This window comes from Artemia franciscana, chromosome 6, assembly GCF_032884065.1.
Source record: "Artemia franciscana chromosome 6, ASM3288406v1, whole genome shotgun sequence".
NCBI classification, from domain to species: domain Eukaryota; kingdom Metazoa; phylum Arthropoda; class Branchiopoda; order Anostraca; family Artemiidae; genus Artemia; species Artemia franciscana.
Window position 1 is genome coordinate 18,281,751 of NC_088868.1, and position 26,877 is coordinate 18,308,627.

A 26,877-nucleotide genomic window follows, 5' to 3' on the forward strand; every position below is an offset into this window, starting at 1 on the left:
GCTTCGTTGTTTGTTCTGAAGCTTAATTGATTTTTTTTTTTACTGAAAGGTAAAAAAATAAATATCAATAAATATCTGCATGTGTACCTAATTATAACAGCATAGCTGGAATAGATATTTTAGCTAAAAATGCCGCCCAAACGAAACATTTATCACATATTAAATGCACTTTCATTTACAGAAAAGAAATTTAATTTCGTGATAAATGCATGCTTTTAATAGCATTATTTGCGTGCATACATAGATAAGAAATTGAAGAAAGAATCTGTTGATGGATTCACTTTAGTCTGGAACTGTAATTTGCCTTCTGAATTAGATAGTGCAGTACGGTGAGTTGAATTCTGGCCTGAGTCACCACTTTGTTTTAAATGAAAAGCTTTTTATAGGTAGCTTTTTAACTATTTCACAATAGTTACAACGGTGAGGAAAAATATTCTTTAGTAAGGCTTTTCCCTCCAGAGAACAATGACAAATGATCGAGTAAGGATGTAGAAGAGTGGCTTGTTTATTAATCAGCAACTTGTTTTGTCAAGTGATTAATACTTCAGGAATATCATTTATTTAGGATATTATTATTATTATTACTCGGAATATAATAATTATTATTATATAATAATTAAATTATTTTTATAATTATTTAATAATTATTTATATTATTATATAATTTTATATATCATATAATTTATTATATAATTATGAATTATGTATATTATGAATTATATATAATATGATTATAAATTATTATATGATATATGCATATTATACAATTATATATATATATATATATATATATATATATATATATATATATATATATATATATATATATACTAGCTGTTGGGGTGGCGCTTCGCGCCACCCCAACACCTAGTTGGTGGGGGCGCTTCGCGCCCCCCCCAAGCCCCCCCGCGCGCGTAAGTCGTTACGCGCCATAATAGTTACGCGCCATTGTAGTTGTGTCCCTATGTCCCACCTGTGATATATATATATATATATATATATATATATATATATATATATATATATATATATATATATATATATATATATATATATATATATATATATATATATATATATATGGTTTTAACTACGTAAAACTTGCGAATATACAACATTCTTTGCTGTCCCATTGTCTTTGCATATAAATAGATTGTCAGGTTTACCGACTCTTGAACATGCAACATATAATGGTCCATGGGAAAATAATCTGTATTCAGATCTATACCTCATGATTCTAATGATTGCCCTTGAGCTTTGTTGATGGTGATTGCTAATCGACCATTCCCTGTCCCGGTGTCCCGGTCGTCATTTACATCCCCCTGTTTCCCCCAGTGTCCCCGTTGTAGTTGTGTCCCTGTGTCCCGGTCGTCATTTATATTCCCTGTGTCCCGGTCGTCATTTGTATCCCGGTGTCCCGGTCTGTATATACATTCGTTTTTTAGTTTTGTTTTTCTCCTTTATTTTTTTCCTTTTTTTTTCTTTTTTAGCTTATTTAGATTTTTAGATTTTTTAGTTTTTTTATTAGTTTTTAGTTTTTTTTTTCTTTTTAGTTTTTTTGTCCCGGTCGTCATTTATATCCCCCTGTTTCCCCCGGTGTCCCCGTTGTAGTTGTGTCCCTGTGTCCCGGTCGTCATTTATATTCCCTGTGTCCCGGTCGTCATTTGTATCCCGGTGTACCGGTCTGTATATACATCGTTTTTTAGTTTTGTTTTTCTCCTTTATTTTTTTCCTTTTTTTTTCTTTTTTAGTTTATTTAGATTTTTAGATTTTTTAGTTTTTTTTATTAGTTTTTAGTTTTTTTTTCTTTTTAGTTTTTTTGTAGTTTTTACCTTCTTTTTAGTTTTGTTAATTTTTTTTTTTACTTATGCCCTGGTCGTCATTTATACTCCCTGTGTCCCGGTGCTTTGTTGATTGCTAATCGAACATCCCTTTTGTCCTGGTCGCTTTCTCTTTGAGTGTCGTCATTTAGTTTTTTAGCTTTTTTACTTTTTTTATTAGTTTTTAGTTTTTTTGTAGTTTTTGCCTTTTTTTAGTTTTTTCAGTTTTTTTTAGTTTTTTATTGGTTTTTACCTTTATTTTAGCTTATTTTTCAGTTTTTTCCTTTTTTTTAGTTTTTTTTAGTTTTTAGTTTTTTTAGTTTTTTACCTTTTTTTAGTTTTTTTAGTTTTTTTTTAGTTTTTTAGCTTTTTTATTTTTTTTATTAGTTTTCAGTTTTTTTTGTAGTTTTTGCCTTTTTTTTAGTTTTTTAGCTTTTTTATTCGTTTTTAGTTTTTTTTGTAGTTTTTGCCTTTTTTTAGTTTTTTTAGTTTTTTAGCTTTTTTATTTTTTTTATTAGTTTTTAGTTTTTTTTGTAGTTTTTGCCTTTTTTTTAGTTTTTTCAGTTTTGACGTCACCTGATCCAGTTTTTTCAGGTGACGTCACCTGATCCACGATCCACAGATCCACAGACAACTTATTTTTATATATATAGATAGTTTTTTTTTTTTACTTATGTCCTGGTCGTCATTTATACTCCATGTGTCCCGGTGCTTTGTTGATTGCTAATCGAACATTCCTTTTGTCCTGGTCGCTTTCTCTTTGAGTTTCGTCATTTATTTTTTTCTTTTTTAGTTCTTTTAGTTTTTACCTTTTTTAGTTTTTTTTAGTTTTTTAGATGAAAATTTTTTTTAGTTTTTTCCTTTTTTTCTTTTTAGTTTTTTATTGGTTTTTACCTTTATTTTAGCTTATTTTTCAGTTTTTTCCTTTTTTTTAGTTTTTTTTTATTTTTTATTTTTTTTAGTTTTTTACCTTTTTTTAGTTTTTTTAGTTTTTTAGCTTTTTTACTTTTTTTATTAGTTTTTAGTTTTTTTTTGTAGTTTTTGCCTTTTTTTAGTTTTTTCAGTTTTTTTTTTAGTTTTTTATTGGTTTTTACCTTTATTTTAGCTTATTTTTCAGTTTTTTCCTTTTTTTTTAGTTTTTTTTAGTTTTTAGTTTTTTTAGTTTTTTACCTTTTTTTAGTTTTTTTAGTTTTTTTAGTTTTTTAGCTTTTTTATTTTTTTTATTAGTTTTTAGTTTTTTTTGTAGTTTTTGCCTTTTTTTAGTTTTTTTAGTTTTTTAGCTTTTTTATTAGTTTTTAGTTTTTTTTGTAGTTTTTGCCTTTTTTTAGTTTTTTTAGTTTTTTAGCTTTTTTATTTTTTTATTAGTTTTTAGTTTTTTTTGTAGTTTTTGCCTTTTTTTAGTTTTTTCAGTTTTGACGTCACCTGATCCAGTTTTTTCAGGTGACGTCACCTGATCCATCCACAGACAGACAGACAACTTATTTTTATATAGATAGATATATATATATATATATATATATATATATATATATATATATATATATATATATATATATATATATATATATATATATATATATATATATATATATATATATATATATATATATATATATATATTATATAATTATTTATATTATTATATAATAATTATTACTATTATAAATAAACATCTATTTAAGGCACTGTAAAGGTGTTTTCAAGCTCCTACGTTCATTTGCCTCTTACTTTAAGGCTAAAACAAATGTGAAAAAAGGCGTAAAAATGTAAACCATGCCTTCTGGGATTAAGGGCTCCTTCTTGTTGTCAAAGAAGAATGTCAAAATATTCTGAATTTCCGTCTATGTAAAAAATGTTCCGAATATACAGGAAATGTTGTGTGTAGGCTAATAATGGAGAGAGAAGGCCTTGTTGTTGTATATTCAATACCAAAATATGTACTGAAAAGGCCTGGCATGATGTATAGTAAAATAGTACGTACTAAAATGAGGGAGATCTTCTGAGCTGTGTCGGTCCGAATAATTGAATTGAAATTTTTATTTCACAAAGAGGTACAACAACAAAATACAACATACTACAGACCCTAGAAGCTAACGATTGCCAGGGCAATCCATGACACACTAAAACAAGCTAAGTTACATAAAACCTTTAATGAAAAAATAAAGAAAAGAAAAGGTAAAGCCAGCTAACTGGGAAAAAACATGCACACAATGTAACTTCTTTAGAAAACTCCCTATGTACAAACAGACACAATAACAAATCTAAATAGAATGACTTATCAACTCTATAAAATCCTAATTAAAATTTAGAAATTAATTTGCATAATGGCTTTATATTCGTTTTCAACTAAATTGTGTAAATGAAGAAGAAATTAACTCTAGTCCTGGTACAAAAACAGGAGGATAGAGTGAAAGAAATAGAAAAAAAACTAAATTCATAACTCGAATACACTGATTCATGAAAAGAGCCGTACAAAAATCATGTAACTTGGAAGATGATAGTATTTCTATCATATCGTTTCTAGTTAATTCTCGCGTTCTTTTTTTTTTTACTTCTTTGTGGTTTTATTAACCACTTGTCGTGGGAAATGTACCTATCCAAATGTTTGCAGCGATACACCCAAAAAAAGTGTATCTAAGCGAAAAATAGAAGAAACTCATAATAGTTTCTTTTACTTTTCTCATAAATTCAAATTTTTTGGTTTATCTTGAACTGACCTTCACGATAAATTACTTACAAGACACACAATCATATTTACTACAAAGAAATAAAAGTGTGAAGTTGCCTAACTTTCGTGAAGAAACAAAAAAGAAACATCATCGGTAATTTAGATGTTGTAATTCAAGTTGAGCTGACAAATTCACGGGCCATGAAGAGATGAAGATGCCCAGCAGTGGCGGTTCTGGCCTTTCTTCAGTCCGGGGCAAAATCTTGATTAGCCACCCCCCCCCTTATCCCGTCTCTCACAAAATTTGCAGGCCATATTAAAAAATTAAATCGTTCATTAAAAAATTATTTTCAATTTATTAATTATTGAATAATTTCCTTTTTTATTATTTTTAATTATTATCTGGTTATCTAATCATAATTATTTAGTTACTTTATGATTATTTTGATTTGATTAATTAATAACTTATTTATTATTTTTATTTATTAACTGTGTCCTCTACTTTATTTTAATAAAAAAAAAATAATCAAAATTATAAAATGATTATAACCTCATAGTTTTTCAATTTAGATTATTTTTGTGCAATTTTGCGTCCCTAAAATTTGTGTGCCTGGGACAAATACCCCTCTGTCACCTCATAAAACCGCCTCTGATGGCAAGATTGAAGAGCAGTACATTGACCTATTGAAGAGCAGTCATTTTCAGCATTCTACAATTTTACGCTCTTCAACAGGTATGTTTTAAGAAATTTTCGACTTTCTTTTTTTTCCCTGAGTGCTTTCTTAAAAAATTCCCCATTTATCCGCTTTCCATAGATTCATGGGCCTCTCTACAGTGACAAATCAAGAGTTTACTAATGAAAATAGCATAAAAATGAAATAGCTTATGCTCATTTATGAGAGGATCTTTTGGGGTCGTGAGGCGGTGTTTTTGTCAGTAAGGGGGACGACGCTGGTAATTCAGCCAATTATCTTTAATCATAAATGAAAATGTCAAGATGATTTTCATGAAACCTTCTTTTTATCGTGAAATCAAATATGTAATTCAAATTCAATCGTTGACACATTTTTAAAATAATTTTCAAAATTTTTTGTTCAGATTCCCAAAGAATATAAATGAAAATCTGCTCAAAAAACGTTGCATTTGAAATAAATGTTGACTGCGAAATCAAACGTCAAACACCGCACTAGAAACATATGTATTTTTTTTTTACCTGTAGTGGACAATTAGCCAGCTACCCACTGTACTTATCTAAGAATCAAATTCGGGACTGACGGGGAAAAAGTCAAGAGGATTTGCATGTTCTCCATGAAATCAAATATGAGTAACACATTCATTTCGTCGCTGTTAAGCCTAAAATCCGTATCCTACATCTTCGACATCATTACCAAAAAACTGTTTGCTAAGATGATCAACTAAACAATGGTGATGAGAAGAATTGAAGTGTAACTGAAATATACAACCCTGCTCATTTTTCCATTGAAAACAGCTTAGTAAGTGGTATTTGGCTGTCATGTCGAAAGTCTGAAAATTTCAGATACGACATTTAGACGAGTGATCTAATCATTAATTCTATTTTGCAGAAAATGTTACTGGGAAAGCTAGCATTTTTGTTATTCCTTACTATCGTATCCTGTCAGGAAGACTTTGTTCTAAACGTTGTCCACGTCAATGATATTCATGCTCATTTTGATCCATTTAATAAAAATGGGCTGATGTGTTCTACAGCTGAAGAGGAAGCAAAAGCCTGCTATGGAGGTTTGCCACGCTTGATGACTAAAGTGAAAGAACTGTTGGATAGGAATAATACACTTTTCCTAAATGCTGGAGATTTTTATCAAGGCACGCTGTATTATTCGTTGTTCAAAGGAGATCTTATTGCAAAAATGGGAAACCTTATGCATATGACAGCTTTTGTGAGTTTTTTTTTTTGTATTTTGGATTGTTCTGTTTTAGGGTATAGCTGTTGTTGTTTTACAATTTTTGTTGATGTTGTAATACTTTGACTTTGGTAATTCAAATGACACTGTGTTAGATGGCGGAAATTTTAAAGGAGAGGGAAAACTGATTTTTTTTTTTTTTTTTTTTTTTTTTAACTGTTATCAAGAACCATACTGTTAGAGCCGTATTAACTCCCGAAACGTCTGAAATGAAAGCTTGGGAGTTGCGAGAAACATTTTAGAACTGTTTGAAGTATCTTTTTTTTTACTTTAGTTTTGTCTCTCCAATTTCAATTTCCAATCGAATAAGGCCCCTAAGTTTATACCACCGCAACTCCTTCAGAAGTGGTCAGGGAATTGGTTCTTTCCTACCCTTAGTTGAACCAGCTTTTGGGAGAAACCTTAATTTTGTATGTATTTTTTTTTCTGCGTTGGATTCCAAAGCAATTTTTCTTACTTTACAGTTTTTTCTGTCGAAACGAGTTTTGAAGTTTTAGTTTATTATAGGTCGTGGTTCAATCTTTATGAGGTTACAGCTTGTGCGGCAACCTTATTGTTCAAGGTGATGAATGGGGAAGGGGTGTCTTAATTCTCCTTTGAAGGAATTTGGCTATGGTTAATCCAGTGATGCACTATTTAATTCGATATTACGCCGTTTTCGGGGGGGGGGGGGTTCAGGCTCCTTTTCGAAATTCCCATAAGTTAGTTTTCGCAATAAACTCTTACTATGAAGATTGTCAAAGGGCAATTTCAACTCTCTAAACGATTTTGATTCAAAAGATGTTTTTAAATTTTTGGTTACTATGGGTTGTGGGTTGCTCTTTACTAGGCTGCTGCTATCGCTGCAACCAGGACAAACATCATTTACATGGAACATACAAAAATAAAGCTATGCTATTCAATTTCACGTCGAGATATTCTAAAAATTCAAATTCGTTTATAAATACTTTCCAGCGAATAACTTACAACCTTAATTCCCAAATACTGCGAAAATACTGTATTTCTGTGAAGACCTAAATCTGCATGCGTTGAAATGTTGCCATGTGTACGAGAATCCGTGCTCAGGAATCAAGCGACTAGCTAATTATTAAAAATGAATTACTAAAAGACTGATCATTTCTATGAAATTTCCTATGGAGTAAATACCCGCAACCCTGACATTACCTTGGTTACAATTTCGCCACAGTCCTTATACTTCGTTTTAATCAACAGATCCTTCCTGATTACTACTTTAGAAATGTCGCTTGAAAATAATATTATCTATTTTAACCTATCCTTAGAGAATTTCTTAAAGCTTTTTCAAATTTGGTTGGCGTTTTAGTAGCTTCAACAGATCTGCATTTTCCTTTGTGATTTTTGGGCTATTTTTCGTTACAACTTTTACTTTTCATAAAAAAATTAATATTTGTATAGTTCTAGGTCTCTGAGAAGATTTATGCTCAAATTGATATCTTACGTTCGTCAGAAAAATATTTTGTTACCGCGGGATGTCTTTGGTTATCCTTGTCAAAATTCGCTAATCCAGGGTTGTCCCCTATGCGTGCGATAAACTCTGCTATTTCCGTCACCTGCAAAATTTCGTTTCGGCAAAAAATTACAGATGAATGATTTCCTTTTTTAAGTAAAAAGAAGCTATTAACGGTCTTATTGACCTAGAAATAAAAAAGATGCGCAAAAACGAAATTCAGAACATAATTTTGAAATAAAATTGGCAATTGTCACTTCATTTCTGCGGTGGCAGGTGGTCAAGTTCGAGAGGATACTACTTGGGGTGCATTTTGTCCAGGTGTCGTGTATTGAGGCTGAAAGCTGATAATATCGATACTTCCAAAAGGACCAGGAAAGTGACCATTGTTCACGGAGGCTGGAAACATATTCAATAAAGGGCTACGTTGTTCTTGTTGCTGCTGTGGATATTTATTCGTTTCATTAGCAAGTCTTGACAGGATGGATTTTTTGCATATACACAAGAGTACAAGGCAAGCGTAAGGGTACAACCCAGAAATGTCGATTATCCCTAAGGTTCTATGACTATCTTCCTGAGTTCTGTCCCAAGTTGGATGGATGGATGATAGACTGTCTATCAACAAGTGAAAATGACATCATTTTTATACATTCCTGAAAAGGTTTATGTCAGCTGTACCTCTCCACTCAAACTACCTGTCTTGGCTTTTCTCCGATTAGCCATGGATTAATGGCAACTTGATTTTAATTAAAAAATCAACGGACTCGGTCGCTGGCAAGTTGGGCAAGCGTACAAGACTCGCGGGATATCTGTAAACATCCGATTTCATGTCAGATAGAAGTTCTTCCACTTGATTGAGAAGCTTATGAAGACCAGCTTTTTCTGGTTTGTTACCCGCCAAACTCTCCTTTGACAAATGTTGATGAGATTCAGCAAGGCATTCGGTGTGAGGAAAACAAGCTTTGAGAGTCATTGCCACATTTCCTGGCTCTTGAGTGAGTGACAACTGAGCAACACGCTGCAATTGCCCTTTTATTGCTGGCGCTTGCTTAAGAAACTTAAAGTGCTTTGCCAAAAACTTATTCTTAATTTCAAGGAAGTTTTCTTTGGCAGTATTCGTCTTGAATGGCTCATTTAATATGTTGAAACGTGTATCATTTTGGATGTCCTGCCAATGATCATAACCATGAGTGACACTACCAGCCAGTAGCCAATAATCGTGACGACGATGCCAGATCTAATATGTCCCTTTGGGCACAGCAGCATTTTCCTCATTTTCCCAAAGAGTATGCAGTTCTGTGAACCCTCCATCTGTAATATTGAACCTGAAATCTTTATTCTCCTTTTCAATTTCAATATCAATCACCTTTCTCAAGCACTTTGGGGGTTCCTCCACTACTTTTATTTTCTCTTCTGTTTTCTCTTCATTTCTGTTCTCGTTTGAGGATGCTGGCAGAGTGGGAGTAGACAGTGTTGATGGAACGGGGGTGTATGGTATCGGTGGAGCGGGAGTACGCGATGTCGATTCTGCTTTTGCTGTTAGCTCAGGCTCTTTTTACTCTACATTTTCTTATTTTACATTGTCTTTCTTTGTTTCGTCTTTTATTTCAACAGCACGGGACTCCTCAGTAGGTATAGTTTTACTCTCCATCCTAAGTTTTATCCCCTTCTTCAACTTAGGCTCATCAACCTCCACAGGCTCATCACTTTTCTCTTTTTTAGCCTCTTCACTTTCTTATCTCTTAGAGTCTTCTCTTTTTTATTCTTGGACTCTTCAGTGTTTTCTCCTTATGCTCTTCCGATTCATCAATGAATTCTTCTGATTTCACTTCAAGCTCTATCTTCAGTTGCGCTAGAGCTGATGTTTGAGTGGTGGGAGTACTAGAAGGAACTTGGGAGGACTAGTATAGAGCTGACTTCTTTTGCTTTAACTGTAACTAACTCCTTCCGGACAAGTTCAGGCATACTATAATAGCCATTAATGAGCTCAAATCCGAGGACTCCTTCTAATGAGCGACGTGACACCAATTCGTGCTAAAACATATTTTCGGCTAATCCCTTCACATGGTACACCATCTGAAAAAGTTTCAGCATTTTCGTTACCAGATTCACAAAGATGACGCATGAAGAGTGACACGTAAGATCGGAAACAGTACTTAGACATTTCTTTGAGTTCATGCCCCAGCCATTGCGTGTTTGTAGCTTCCTGAGGGGGCTTGTCATACCACATAATTGCGGTCAAGAAAGCATTCCGCAGTCTTGTATTAAAGCCAATAGCCTCAATATTTCTATTGACTCCATCAACCAGAAATGGAAGCGGTTGATACTTGTCAGCCTCGGATTTTATTTTGACACGTCTTGTAACATTTGATGGTCCGGGCTGTTGGACAAACATTTCTTATTGTTTTTCAAAAGACTTATCATATCCAACCATTGTGAGTTAAATTTACTTTAAAGGTTTTCCTCTAGAGATGCTTGACGAGAAACTTTTTCTTCACAGATAATTACGCACATGGATAGAGCCGATTGGCTTTTTCTTTGATAGAATAATAAAAGACCAACCACAGGGAATCAAGCAGCAAAGTCAGTCAAATAAGGTACCGTACTCCAGAGATGCAACTTAAAAAATGCTTGTGTTATATTATCTTGTCATGGCATGATGGATGCACATACCGACGGTGCTGACGTAATTGTAATTTGCATCATAATACAGTTTTACTTTTGTGTCATTTATGGTTGTAGCCTATTTTTATGACGCCATTCATCGTCTTGTATACGATACTGCAGTTTTTTTTTGTCAAAAATTGATTTTATTTAAATATTTTTGTTGCTAAATAGGCTCTGTATGTAGCAACTTCCTTTAAGATGAACCCTTAAACATCTCTCTATGATGTTTTAGTGACAGCTTCGGAACTAGCTACGGAAAAAATGGAAAAAAGAAAAAAATATGCTTCCCATTCAAAAATGTGATTTTCTTTGTTTTTAAAACCAAAGGACTGAGTTTTCTGATTAGGGTTTTCTGTCGAGGCTATTCCAGTAGTGTACATTTTGTTTCGATTGGATGGCTCTCTTAAGGATTTCAGGCTATTCATTTGGTTCACTATGGGCTGTGTTCGTCTTTTGCTAGATTGCAGCTGTCGCTGTTATCACGTCAATCATCATAATGTACACGAAAATGCAGTTTTTTTTGTCAGAGATTGATTTTATTTTAAACTAGCTGTTGGGGTCACCGCCACCCCAACACCTAGTTGGTGGGGCGCTTCGCGTCCCCCCAAGCCCCCCGCGCGCGCGTAAGTCGTTACGCGCCATATTAGTTACGCGCCATTGTAGTTGTGTCCCTGTGTCCCACCTGTGAATATAGATAGATTTATATATGTGTTTCAAACTACGTAAAAATCGCGAATATACAACATTCTTGGCTTTCCCACTACTGGGAGCTTCCCGTTTCCAATTGCCAGCAATTGATCTGAAAATGTTTGACCAGAGTCATCGTTACACAGACAGACAACTTATTTTTATATATATAGAAGATATATATATATATATATATATATATATATATATATATATATATATATATATATATATATATATATATATATATATATATATATATATATATATATATATATATATATATATATATATATATATATATATATATATATATATATATATATAATATATATATATATATTTTCTTTTTAGTTTTTTTGTAGTTTTTACCTTTTTTAGTTTGTTTCTTCTTTGGTATTAATGCTAAAGCCAAGGTTCAAACCTGGAGCCTCTCGGACCTAGAACCTGAAACATAACGCTTTACCAACTCAGCTACTTCGGCTTGAATACATTCGTTTTGAGCAGCTTCCTCGGGTGTTGCCATTGTAGGTTCTTCAGTCATTTTACAATTAGAAATTTCTCTTTCAACGGTCTTCTTACAATTAAAAATTTGTCTTTGAACGATATTCTTAAATACCTGTGTCCTGGTCGTCATTTATATTCCCTGTGTCCCGGTCGTCATTTGTGTCCCGGTATCCCAGTCTGTAATTTCTCTTTGAGTGTCCCGGTCGTTATTTATATTCCCTCTGTCCCGGTCGTCATTTGTGTCCCGGTCTGTAATTTCTCTTTGAGTGTTTTTTCTTTTTAGTATTTTTTAGTTTTTTACATTTTTTCTTTTTTCAGTTTTCTTTTTCTTCTTTATTTTTCAGCGTGTCCTGGTCGTCATTTATATTCCCTGTGTTCCGGTCGTCATGTTTTTTACATTTTTTCTTTTTTCAGTTTTCTTTTTCTTCTTTATTTTTCAGCTTCACTATGAAATACATATCGCCGAACCTTTGTTTTTTTAACTAAAATCTGGTAGGCATTGATGACCTTATCCAAGTCAAAATCCCAAACCCAATCATCATCACTATCATTTTCAGTTTTGATATGTTTTGACTCTCGCTGTCCAGGTGGATCTTCATCTAACTGCGCGGTTTTGCGTTTTTTAGCCTCAAGCCTGTTTCCTTGCTGTTCTTTTGATTCCTCGGCACGCTTTCTTTTCTGACTTTCTCTATCAGCAGCAAGTTTTTTGGCATAGACTCTTTGAGCATCTTCATCGGCTTTTGCCATTGTAAGTTCATCAATCATTTTAAACTTAAACATTAATAGATTTCTACGTGAACATATATGTCTTAAATATCTTTAATGACGTCACCGTCATAGCAAAAATGACGACAACTAACTTCATGACGTCAGTCGACACAGAAACATGACGTCACCTGATCCACAGACAGACAACTTATTTTTATATATATAGAAGATATGTTTTTTAATGACAAAGATGAGTAGATGAGAACAGCTCTCCATGATATACCAGTGCTCCGCTAGCGGTGGAGGAAGAAAATGGAAATTGAAAAAAAAGATGTTCCAATGCAAAGAATTACTATCCTTGTTTTTCAAGCCAATGGATTTTCCTTGTTGTTGGACTGTAAGGCTCCTGGTTAGGGTTTTCGTCCAAGGAATTTTCAATGGTGTACTTTCTGTTTCGACCCGACACTATAATAGGGCTTTCAGTTACTATGAGTCGTGCTCGTCGTTTACTAGATTGCCGCTATCGCAGCAACCAGGATAAAGTGAAATAAATAAAGTGAAATAAATAAAGGGTAGTTGCAATTTCTCCGCATTAAGCCTGCAATTATCAAAGTATTTTTGTGCGTTCTTTGCAAATTAAATGTGAAACTCAAATTGCGTATTTTTCACGTCGCAGCATGTGGGAACTAAGGAAATACTTTTCTCCATTTTCTGTTAAACTATTAAAAGTTTACAGTTGACGCATCCTTTTGTTTTGGTCGTCATGACGTATTTTGTAATTAAATTTGTCATTCTATTTAAATAGGAGCCAAATAATCTGCTATTCATAGCAGAAATTATGCTACAAAATTTCCATCTTTTTGCTGCACGTCAATATGAGATCAGTCTGGAGATAATGATTGTAATCTTTGAGCCTAATTATTGCTGTTTTAAAAACAAACATTCAGATTACCAAATTATTAATTTGTGGTTACAATCTTCTTTAAATAAATTCACGATAGTGACACTGAAGTCCCATTTATTTCGTTTGGTTTATCATTATGGCATTCACAAAGTTAAGAGCGGTCCAAAAAGCAAAAGTAAAAAGAAACAGTAATTATGAGAGGACTATTTACATAAAAAAGATATGTACATTCAGAATACAAATATTTGAAATATCAAGCAATATCAAGCATTAGATTTTTCGGTCATATCCCTGAGAAGCTTCAAAAGAAGTTTCCATTTTGAGTTAACCAGCCCCAGATTCCAAGATTCCAATTCAAAGTCCAAACCGATGAATTTTGGAGACGCGGTGCAAAAACCAGCTAAGTACTGACTCAGTGCAAAATCGACTCAAGCCCATGGTGTGGACTGACTGACGTGAAAACGAGCCATATAGTGAATCCGTACAAAACCGAGTTCCTACACGAAGTTCTTTTTATTTGTCTTACTTTCTCTTTGCCTACTCAATCTTGCATGTGGGGATGTTCCGAGGGAATTATCCTGGGGAAATTTTCAGCATTTTTGGATTTCTGGGAAATAATTTTCATGGAAGGGGAGATTTTCGGAGTGATCCAGAAAACGATCACAACTGAAAGTCTTTTTCACATGAAAGGAAGACGAGGAGAATTTTCAGGCTGAATATTATACAAGAAATTTGACGGAGGGGGGGAGGGTTTCAGCGAGGATAGGATTGTCCGGAAGGAATTCCATGGGGGGATGTATTTTATGTAGGAGGAACTTCCCATGGAGAAGTTTCCCGTCGGTAGAGGCAATTTTTCATAGAGAGGGAACCAGATTTACAGGCATTATTTGACAAACGATCAGAAATTTAATTAAAGATAAGCTTTTTTAACTGAGAGTAAAAAGCAACATAAAACTCAAAACGAACATAAATTATTCCGTACATAAAGAGGTTGCCCCCCTCCTAAATACTATGATCTTTACTCTAAAACTTGACTGTTTGTCCCAATTTTTTAAGAACGTCTCCTGAAACACAAGGGCCGTTTAATTGGAATAGGCAGCTTTTTTAAAAGTGTCAAAATTTTAGTGTGAAAAACAAGGTATTGAGGAGGGGGCAACCCCTTTATACACGAAATAGTGTCTGTTCATGTTGAGTTTTAAATTTGCTACCTACTTTCCGTTGAACAAATTTGTTTTTTTTTATTTAATATCATTTCAAGATGACATTTTTGTCGTTATTTATTCTTTTTTTGTTAAAAGTGAAGAAAATTAGTGCCCAAGATAAACTTTTAAAATGCTAATTTCTGAACTTTGAAGTGATTTTTCTATATTACTTCAGCAATCCATTGAATTAGTTCATTTATAGTAAAATCAGTTTACTTTTTAATAAAAAGAATGTTCTTAAGCACTCCCTTAAAAGAAGAAATATCATCGATAGTTCTTATATTCTGATCAAGACGGGTAATTACCGATCTACTTCTGGTTCTAATGTGAGTTCTAGCTTCCATTGATGGACGGAGAACGTTGACTGCGCTGAAACGACCAGTTTCATTGAGTGTGATAGTCGTGAGCTGATTATAGATTGTCATGCCATCAGTACATGAGTCACAGTCAGAGTCATGAGTACGCTAAGATCAGTACACACTAAGCTGTTAAAACATATAAGGTTTATACTGTGCATTTGCAAAAATATGAACAAAAATGTATAAAACGTGCGCAGTCAGAAAACAGGCAGTATCTTTAAACGCTCATATGTGTCTCGTACCGAATCTTGGGCCTGTTGACCATCCAACAATCGAACAAAATTATTTTGTACAACGCGGATTTCGGTTTAAAGCTACAGTGTTGGATGGGAAGCCGTAGCAAACTTATTTTGGCAAGAACAAAAAAGCAATAAAAATACATCTTATTTTAAAGACGTCACCAATAGATGCAGGAGGCGATTCGTAGCTTATATACTGTGTATTTTATTTAAAAACTGGTTTTGTTTGAATGATTGAAAGACGCATCTTAGAATGTATTTTTTTTTCTTATGTTTCAAACGACAAACTCTAATGTTTATTATTCTCATGATAGGCGCTTGGAAATCATGAGTTTGATGATGGTGTTCCTGGGCTGATGAATATGACACTACAAGCTGAATTCCCAGTTCTTGGAGCAAATATTGATACAGCTTTAGAACCAGAATTGGCCAAAACTATCGACAAATCTGTTATAGTTGAAGTTGGAGGTCGTCGGATTGGAATAATTGGTTTTATAACAAAAAATACAGACGTAAGTGAGTTTTCTTGCGTTTAATATTTGTTCAGCCAAGATTTCATCTAATATCAAAAATATCTTCACTCTCACTCCCCAAGAGTGAGGGAAGGCAAACTTTAGTAAGCTCTATATTAACCTGTTTTGACGACTTATTTCTATTTGGTCCTATATCACATCTATTCTGATCTTTGAAAATTACTTAGTTTTACCAAGGTCTTTAAATCAAGATATAGGTGGGAGGGAGCCTCTTGTTTCGATGTGGACTGCATTTTCTTTTACGTCAGTTTGAAAAACTAATTCTATTTTATAAATGCAAGTGAATAATGTATTTTCATCTACTCATAATCAATTTCTTATTTGCAAAATCACGATATATACATAAATATATATATATTATATATATATATATATATATATATATATATATATATATATATATATATATATATATATATATATATATATATATATATATATATATATATATATATCGTATATATATATATATATATATATACTAGCTGTTGGGGTGGCGCTTCGCGCCACCCCAACACCTAGTTGGTGGGGGCGCTTCGCGCCACCCCAACACCTAGTTGGTGGGGGCGCTTCGCGCCCCCCCCCCCCCAAGCCCCCCCGCGCGCGTAAGTCGTTACGCGCCATAATAGCTACGCGCCATTGTAGTTGTGTCCCTGTGTCCCACCTGTGAATATAGATAGATATATATATATATATATATATATATATATATATATATATATATATATATATATATATATATATATATATATATGGTTTTAACTACGTAAAACTTGCGAATATACAACATTCTTTGCTGTCCCATTGTCTTTGCATATAAATAGATTGTCAGGTTTACCGACTCTTGAACATGCAACATATAATGGTCCATGGGAAAACAATCTGTATTCAGATCTATACCTCATGATTCTAATGATTGCCCTTGAGCTTTGTTGATGGTGATTGCTAATCGACCATTCCCTGTCCCGGTGTCCCGGTCGTCATTTATATCCCCCTGTTTCCCCCGGTGTCCCCGTTGTAGTTGTGTCCCTGTGCCCCGGTCGTCATTTATATTCCCTGTGTCCCGGTCGTCATTTGTATCCCGGTGTCCCGGTCTGTATATACATTCGTTTTTTAGTTTTGTTTTTCTCCTTTATTTTTTTCCTTTTTTTTTCTTTTTTAGCTTATTTAGATTTTTAGATTTTTTAGTTTTTTTATTAGTTTTTAGTTTTTTTTTCTTTTTAGTTTTTTTGTCCCGGTCGTCATTTATATCCCCCTGTTTTCCCCGGCGTCCCCGTTGTAGTTGTGTCCCTGTGTCCCGGTCGTCATTTATATTCCCTGTGTCCCGGTCGTCATTTGTATCCCGGTGTACCGGTCTGTATATACATTCGTTTTTTAGTTTTGTTTTTCTCCTTTATTTTTTTCCTTTTTTTTTCTTTTTTAGTTTATTTAGATTTTTAGATTTTTTAGTTTTTTTATTAGTTTTTAGTTTTTTTTTCTTTTTAGTTTTTTTGTAGTTTTTACCTTCTTTTTAGTTTTGTTAATTTTTTTTTTTACTTATGTCCTGGTCGTCATTTATACTCCCTGTGTCCCGGTGCTTTGTTGATTGCTAATCGAACATTCCTTTTGTCCTGGTCGCTTTCTTTTTTAGTTCTTTTAGTTTTTACCTTTTTTAGTTTTTTTTAAGTTTTTTAGATGAAAATTTTTTTTAGTTTTTTCCTTTTTTTCTTTTTAGTTTTTTATTGGTTTTTACCTTTATTTTAGCTTATTTTTCAGTTTTTTCCTTTTTTTTAGTTTTTTTTATTTTTTATTTTTTTTAGTTTTTTACCTTTTTTTAGTTTTTTTAGTTTTTTTAGTTTTTTAGCTTTTTTACTTTTTTTATTAGTTTTTAGTTTTTTTTTGTAGTTTTTGCCTTTTTTTAGTTTTTTCAGTTTTTTTTTAGTTTTTTATTGGTTTTTACCTTTATTTTAGCTTATTTTTCAGTTTTTTCCTTTTTTTTAGTTTTTTTTAGTTTTTAGTTTTTTTTAGTTTTTTACCTTTTTTTAGTTTTTTTAGTTTTTTTAGTTTTTTAGCTTTTTTATTTTTTTTATTAGTTTTTAGTTTTTTTTGTTGTTGTTGCCTTTTTTTAGTTTTTTTAGTTTTTTAGCTTTTTTATTAGTTTTTAGTTTTTGTTGTAGTTTTTGCCTTTTTTTAGTTTTTTTAGTTTTTTAGCTTTTTTATTTTTTTTTATTAGTTTTTAGTTTTTTTTGTAGTTTTTGCCTTTTTTTAGTTTTTTCAGTTTTGACGTCACCTGATCCAGTTTTTTCAGGTGACGTCACCTGATCCATCCACAGACAGACAGACAACTTATTTTTATATATATAGATAGATATATATATATATATATATATATATATATATATATATATATATATATATATATATATATATATATATATATATATATATATATATATATATATATATATATATACGATATATACATATATATATATATATATATATATAAATATATATATATATATATATATATATATATATATATATATATATATATATATATATATATATATATATATATATATATATATATATATATATATATATATATAAATAAGTTGTTTGTCTGTCTGTCGACTGACGTCATGTTTGTGTGTCGACTGACGTCATGTTTGTCGACTGACGTCATTATAAGGATTGAGCTGTATGTCGTCATGAAGTTGTTTGTCGTCTGACGTCATGTTTGTCGACTAACGAAACTACAGACCGGGACACCGGGACACAAATGACGTGTTATGTCTGTTATAACGTAATAGAGGCAACAATCTTGACAGGGCCTTTTGAGGGTGAGGCTTTTCTTATTCCACGCATTCTCATGATTCCAATGGATCTGCCTTTTCAACCTAAAAGATTGCAATTCCCAATTTGATTAGCATATTTAGTTTTCAGTCCAGAACCACTAAAGCTATTATGTAAATATCAAAAATATTTATGTTGTCAGCAATAATTTTTAGTTTTTATTTCAAAATAGAAAATTACCTGACAATTTTAGAATTATATCTATCTATATATATAAAAATAAGTTGTCTGTCTGTGGATCAGGTGACGTCATGTTTCTGTGTCGACTGGCGTCATGAAGTTAGTTGTCGTCATTTTTGCTATGACGGTGACGTCATTAAAGATATTTAAGACATATATGTTCACGTAGAAATCTATTAATGTTTAAGTTTAAAATGACTGATGAACTTACAATGGCAAAAGCCGATGAAGATGCTCAAAGAGTCTATGCCAAAAAACTTGCTGCTAATAGAGAAAGTCAGAAAAGAAAGCGTGCCGAGGAATCAAAAGAACAGCAAGGAAACAGGCTTGAGGCTAAAGAACGCAAAATCGCGCAGTTAGATGAAGATCCACCTGGACAGCGAGAGTCAAAACATATCAAAACTGAAAATGATAGCGATGATGATTGGGTTTGGGATCTTGACTTGGATAAGGTCATCAATGCCTACCAGATTTTAGTTAAAAAAACAAAGGTTCGGCGATATGTATTTCATAGTGAAGCTGAAAAATAAAGAAGAAAAAGAAAACTGAAAAAAGAAAAAATGTAAAAAACTAAAAAATACTAAAAAGAAAAAACACTCAAAGAGAAATTACAGACCGGGACACAAATGACGACCGGGACAGAGGGAATATAAATAACGACCGGGATACTCAAGGAGAAATTACAGACTGGGATACCGGGACACAATGACGACCGGGACACAGGCAATATAAATGACGACCAGGACAACAGTGGCAACACCCGAGGAAGCTGCTCAAAACGAATGTATTCACGCCGAAGTAGCTGAGTTGGTAAAGCGTTATGTTTCAGGTTCTAGGTCCGAGAGGCTCCAGGTTTGAACCTTGGCTTTAGCATTAATACAAAAGAAGAAAAAAACTAAAAAAGGTAAAAACTACAAAAAAACTAAAAAGAAAATATATATATATATTTATATATATCATCTTTTCCACAAAAATAATAATTTAGTGCTTCTGCTTAAAAACAGCAATCGAATTGATGCCTCCTGATACGCAACTATCAACAAAGTGGCAATCGTTGTGGTCGGTGATCAGTTCTAACCTCGAGATAATATTCTTTATAGGCGAAACAATCAGTTGACAAGAATTGCTTAAACTCATCGATGCTACGATGCCCTACAATATCCTGACGAATATAAATGACGCCCGGGACACTCAAATTGAAATCACAGACTGGGACACCGGGACACAAATGACGACGGGGACACAGGGAATATAAATGACGACCCGGACACAGGGACACAACTACAACGGGGACGCCGGGGGGCACAGGGGGATATATAAATGACCACGGCAACAAAGGAAATGGTCGATTAGCAATCACCATCAGCAAAGCTCAAGGGCAATCAATAGAATCATGAGGTATAGATCTGAATACGGATTGTTTTCCCATGGACCATTATGCGTTGCATGTTCAAGAGTCGGTAAACCTGACAATCTATTTATATGCACAGACGATGGGACAGCATATTCGCAAGTTTTACGTAGTTAAAAACATATATATATATATATATATATATATATATATATATATATATATATATATATATATATATATATATATATATATATATATATATCTATATTCACAGGTGGGACATAGGGACACAACTACAATGGCGCGTAACTAATATGGCGCGTAACGACTTACGCGCGCGGGGGGGCTTGGGGGGGGGCGCGAAGCGCCCCCACCAACTAGGTGTTGGGGTGGCGCGAAGCGCCACCCCAACAGCTAGTATATATATATATATATATATATATATATATATATATATATATATATATATATATATATATATATATATATATATATATATATATATATATATTTATATATATATATATATATATATATATATGAAGGACTGAATGAATATATGAATATATAGTGAAGGACTGTGAGGAAGGACTAAGAACTCAATACAGAAGGACTGAGGTGAACAAAATTCTCTTAATCTAGCTCAGAGGAAATAAGTCTACGTTTCTCTTGACATCACACGTCAATATATGCCTATATTCATATAAAATGTTGAACCCAAATTTTAAATTTACTAAATTGAAATAAAATCCTCTTTGCTGTTTCTCACCCAGTGAAGTAATCGCCTGGGAATTCTCATTCATTTTTGGGCTAAATATATATATATGCCAAGAATTTTGCCTGTGGTGGTAGAGACTGCCAGAGGGCCGGACATAGTGTAGCACAAGCTCGTGGAGGTGTGAAGTGCGTTTTTTTGGGGAGGGGGCACCACGAAAGGGTTTGATTACGAAAAACACGAACCAATGGAGTCAAAGAATAATTTTTTATCAAGAGAATATCTAAAAATGCTTTAGAAATGTGACAGGGTGCTGTAAGGTGCTGTATGTCAGCCATGAGTGACTGACAGTGGCTACATCAGCCATTGAGCCACAGGCTGGGAATTGGCATGGAACATTGTAATCTAACAATAAAATGGCAAGTTTCCACTGTTCAAACAAAAACAGTGGTCATTTTTTAGTTTATAAATTTATTTTTTAGAGAAAAAGGTTGGAGAACCCTCAGGTATGATAGTGCATCCCCTGAGGGTGTCAACAGGGTGGGTACATTGTGCCACGCTGGTCTCAATTGGTAGGAGTCATCAGAAGAAATGCTTTTGGGGATTTTATTATTAAGTTTAAACGATCGATTCTAGTGTAAACGAATATTTTTGAAGGAAAACGCTCGAAAATGCAATGTGAGTGATAATGCATGCAAGAGGTTGCCATGTGTCAGCCATTCAGTGTCATAGGCTGGGAATTACCATGGAACATCGTAATCTAGCAGTGAAATAGTAAGTTTCCGCTGTTCAAATGAAAACAATGGTCATTTTTTAGTCTTTAAATTTGTTTTTTTTTTGCGAGAAAAAGGCTGAAAAGCCCTTAGGTGTGATAATGTGCTTCCTAAGGGTGTCATCTGTGCTGGTATATTGTGTCATGCTTGCCTCAATTGCAAGGAATCACCAGAAGAAATGCTAATGGTTTTTTTCATTAAGTTTAATTCTTCGATTCTAGTGTAAATGTCTAGTAAATGGCTAGACATTTATTGAGGCAAGTTTCTAGCGATAATGTCTGCCAGACGGTGCCACGTGTCAGCCATCGAACGTCACAGGCTGAGAATTGAGAGGAAATAATACCAAGAAAAAATGAACAAAATAAAGAATTAAGTCATATGGCTTGTTCCCCCATTTTCCTATGTTTTGAGGACCCCCCTCACACCTTGCGCCACCCCAACACCTTGTTGGTGGGGCGCTTCGCGCCCCCCAAGCCCCCCCGCGCGCGTAAGTCGTTACGCGCCATATTAGTTACGCGCCATTGTAGTTGTGTCCCTGTGTCCCACCTGTGAATATAGATAGATTTATATATGTGTTTCAAACTACGTAAAAATTGCGAATATACAACATTTTTGGCTTTCCCACTACTGGGAGCTTTCCGTTTCCAATTGCCAGCAATTGATCTGAAAATGTTTGACCAGAGTCATCGTTTTGCAATCGGACACGCATATTTGTAGTTATTTTTAATATTTTTACGTGTGCCCATAAATTAGAATTTTTCAGGCAAGCATTCATTTCGTCTGCAGGAGTTGATCTAGGTATTATAGGTAATGTTTGCCTGAAATCTCCCGCAAGCAATCTTAATGTGCTGCCAAAGGGTTTCGACTTCCCTCTCAAATCTTTCAAGCATTGATCCAGAGCCTCGAGCGATTTTTTGTGTGCCATTGTGCACTCATCCCAAATAATAAGTTTGCATTGCTGCAATACCCATCCTAGATGATTTGGAAATATTGCACGTGGGAGTTTCTGTAGAATGCAAATTCAGAGGCAATTTCAAAGCGGAATGAGCAGTTCTTCCACCAGGCAGCAATGTTGCGGCTATTCCGGACGACGCAATTGCCAACGCTATATCATTTTTTGATCGAATTGATGCCAGAATCAGTTTTATCACAAACGTTTTACCAGTACCTCCTGGCGCATCCAAAAAGAAAATTTCTCCAACGTTGTTATCAACACAATGCATTATCGTATCATAAATGTCTTTTTGTTCCGACGTTAACTTGGAAATGTTATTTTGTACATACGACAATAGATCACTCGTACTGTAACTTTGTTCACGATCCAATTCTACACATGTCGAAACAGCAGCGATACGGTTAGGTGAAGGCATTCCCAAATCCTGAAGAGGTTTGTTTGCCATACGTACGCACAAATCTTCTATAATAACTAAAGTGTAGTTATAAATTTCTGATGTAAAATCAAAAGTCATATCTGACGTCTCTAACTCTTGTCGATGGAGTATATCTTCGGACATTTTTCACTTATATTTTTCCCATAACTCTGTAGGAGCTGATGGAGAGCAAGTTGTTAAAATGATGCCAAACAATGCACGAATTTGACTTCGGGTTGACGTTTCGCACGCGTCATTGATGCAGTTATACCAGTGTTGGTCATTCTCCAATAAACTCAGAGCTTGGCATGCACTACGGTAAGTGTCATGTATAGTACCGTTTATAGTTCTCAAATACTCAAAGGATGTCGGACCGGGTACATTCACCAAAAGCAGGCGTAGAAAGAAGCATTCATGTTGATTGGGGTGAACGGTGTAGAGTCTTTCTATCGTGGTATCTTTGAAGATGGTAGGTTGGCCGTCGACTGACTTACCCTGTTTTCGACGTTCAAATACTTTATTTTTAGTATTCCACGTGTAATACGAAGGCACTTCAGTATACAGCAGTTTTTTTGCAAAAGAATCATTTTTGCAAAGTGAAAAAAAAGCTGTTAATTTTGTATCCGGTGGATTCAGGGCTCTTTGTTGCACGTTGGTTTCCGAGAAATAAACACGTTGACCATTCTGTAAACGTACCGCTAAGTGAACAACAGCTGGACTACGTTCATGAATCGGAAATGAAAGAATTCGCCAAACAGCTTCATTACTGCTTATGTATCTTCCAGCCTGATAGTGTACGATTTCGTCGAAATCTTTGATTTCGGGCTGCAAGCCAAAAACTGCCATGTCACTGCCTTTGTTGACGTATTTACATATGTATTTGATTGCCTTTACGGAGTTACAGTATTCAACGTTTATGTGTGCATTAAATGTTTTTGATAATAATGGGGTTATCTACTTCGGTTATCTACTTCGATGGTGGTACCGTTACGCATCTTTATTATTGCTGTTTTACCGCCATCTTCAGTAGATCTTCTTCTATATTGTGGGTAACCATCATTGCCAGTAATTGTGTTGGATACTAAAAGTCGAGGATATTGCTTTGTGCACCTTCCTTTGGCCATGCATGGTGAATTTTCGTTCAGTGCACCGCAAGGTCCATGTATCATATTTTTTACAATAATATCATGTAACCCCTTATCGACATTTTTATCAGGTATTTCAGCGGAAATCACATCATCAATTTCGTTCGTATCATTCGTATCAATTTCGTAATGTAGCCAGATTAGTATATGTGCGTGTGGCAAACCTCGTTTTTGCCATTCCACTGAGTACATCCAGCATCGCACTGACCCAAACACTTCAAGTTTTACTATGTAGTTTATCAGTGATTTCAACTTTTGCCGGAAGACACGGGCCGTAATGTCATGCCTATGAACCGCCGATTGTCCTTGAAGTAAAAGCTGCAGTATCTCGTCCCAAGATTGATTACATGTAAATGTAATAAATAAATCTGGACGACCATAGAGACGAACATACGCAATAGCATCTCGAGCATATTCATGCATATGACGGGGACTGCCAGCATATGACGAAGGTAAAATTGTTAATCTTCCAACGTTTGTGGTATTACCGTCATTTATACCTGCATCTCACAAATGAATGTATTGTTCAGAGCAGAGCTTGGTCTGATTCAGGTGGATATATAGCAAACGTTCTGATTCAATTTTAGCATACATATCAACGACAAATTGGTGAAACAATTCACGCCATTTTAAAATATAATTTTCTTCATCCTGCCGAATCATTAGTCTATAGGAATAATAATGCATTGCACTGCATTTCTTATTCATTTCTTTGTTAGTGGCTGGATTCATCAATCTAATATTAAAGTGATAGCCGTCGGCTCCATCCCAAAAAATGATAGGATATTGTAGGGCATCGTAGCATCGATGAGTTTCAGCAATTCTTAACAACTGAGCGTTTCGCTTATGAAGAATAATATCTCGAGGTAAAAACTGATCATCGACCATAACTCTCGCCTGAGAATGGTAGAAGGGACCCTGCTCTATGATAAATTTGCCCTTTTACTATGAAAGTAGACATAAATTGATCTGGATTTTCGATTTGGGCTCCAAACGACGTCATTTGGAAACATGAGTTGTATTTTCTGATTTGTGACAAAAAACGCTTAGATTCTGACGTAGTTCCAGTAAGGAAAGTCTTCAATGGCTCTGGTTGTGCAGCCAATAGAGGAAGTTTAACTTTTCCTGAGGCGCAACACATTCCCATTGTTTCACCATTGAATTTCAAGGCCTTGCAATAGGGACAAATTTTAGACATTGTCCCGATTTGAACACATCTACTCAAGCTATAATCATCGACTGGGCTGTACCTGAAGCCAGGCGATAACTTTCAGGTTGCTCTGATTCCTCGGCACGCTTTCTTTTCTTACTTTCTCTATCAGCAGCAAGCCTGATTTCTTGCTGTTCTTGTGATTCCTCGGCACGCTTTCTTTTCTTACTTTCTCTATCAGCAGCAAGCCTGATTTCTTGCTGTTTTTGTGATTCCTCGGCACGCCTTCTTTTTTCACTTTCTCTTTTAGCAGCAAGTCTGCTTTCGCGTTGCTCTGGTAGTTCCTCGGCACGCTTTCTGTTCTTTCTTTCTCTATCAGCCTCAAGCCTGTTTCCTTGCTGTTCTTTTGATTCTTCGGCACGCTTTCTTTTCTGACTTTCTCTATCAGCAGCAAGTTTTTTGGCATAGACTCTTTGAGCATCTTCATCGGCTTTTGCCATTGTAAGTTCATCAGTCATTTTAAACTGAAACATTAATAGATTTCTACGTGAACATATATGTCTTAAATATCTTTAATGACGTCACCGTCATAGCAAAAATGACGACAACTAACTTCATGACGTCAGTCGACACAGAAACATGACGTCACCAGACAGACAGACACACAGACAGACAACTTATTTTTATATATATAGATAGATAAATGACGTAACAAACACCTGCTGACTGTCATGGAACGACAGAATGGGGCACTTGCGGAATGACGGGATAGGGCACTTGTAGAATCCAGGGATAGGGCCCTTTTTAAATAGATTGAGGGGATACTACTTTTTCGTATTGAGAAAAATTCACTGAATAGCATTATTTCCACATTTTGAAAGGGACGACCACCCTTTTAAATCTCCTCATAAGATATAGTCTCTTTTTTCTGTTCAAACTACTTTCTGTTCTACTTTCTACTTCCTGTCCAATTCACGAACGTGATGAAATTCTTTACGGTGGGTTGGTAGTGGGCTTGGGGCTACACTTTAATGCATAAAATAGTCAACTTTCATTTAAAGTTACTTATGCTCTGTATTCATTTTTTCAGATTCTTGCTTCTCCTGGTGAGAATCTGGTGTTCCTTGATGAAATTGAGTCTCTTCAAGAAGAAGCAGATCGACTTACAGAGGATGGAGTTGATATTATCATCGCTGTCGGTCATTCTGGCTATGAGGAAGATAAAGCGATTGCCGCCAATGTCAAGGGTGTTGATCTCGTTGTCGGTGCTCATAGTCACTCCTTTTTATGGCCTGATGGTATTCTAATAATATTACGTTAAAATAAAATAAATCTGTCTCAGCTACGACCTGAGAATTAGGCTCGCATCATTGATTTTACAAATCGAAAATCTTTTTTTTGATTTTGTGAAAACTAAGACTTTCGGTAAGACTTGGCCAGACTATGATATGGGTAAAACATTCCCAAATCCCTTCTTTTCTACATTGTTTTTATACGTCATATTTTACCTTTGGCTCCTCAGTGGTGTATGTGAGGAGAATTTTCGGGGGGGGGGGGTGGTGGTGGCAATTGTCTTTCGAGAATTGAAGTGGCTTCTAAATTTAAATTGAATCTGATAGGGGTTACTAGCATTGGCGTAAATTTTAAGAAAAA

General features: G+C 34.3%; 1 protein-coding gene across 4 annotated transcripts in view; it reads left to right on the forward strand.

Moving 5' to 3' along the window:
• The window catches only part of LOC136028136 (snake venom 5'-nucleotidase-like), a 53,425-nt gene continuing 26,548 nt past the window's right edge, over positions 1-26,877 (forward strand). The window contains exons 1-5 of one of the 4 annotated variants that reach the window (XM_065705792.1): positions 285-329; positions 5,059-5,221; positions 6,072-6,404; positions 15,481-15,678; positions 26,315-26,522. In XM_065705792.1, coding sequence (XP_065561864.1) covers positions 6,075-6,404; positions 15,481-15,678; positions 26,315-26,522 — 736 coding nt within the window. In that variant the 5' untranslated portion in view covers positions 285-329; positions 5,059-5,221; positions 6,072-6,074. Of the gene's footprint in view, positions 50-227; positions 330-366; positions 387-5,058; positions 5,222-6,071; positions 6,405-15,480; positions 15,679-26,314; positions 26,523-26,877 lie in introns of those variants that run through there. The other 3 variants (XM_065705790.1, XM_065705789.1, XM_065705793.1) reach the window with 3 other exon arrangements.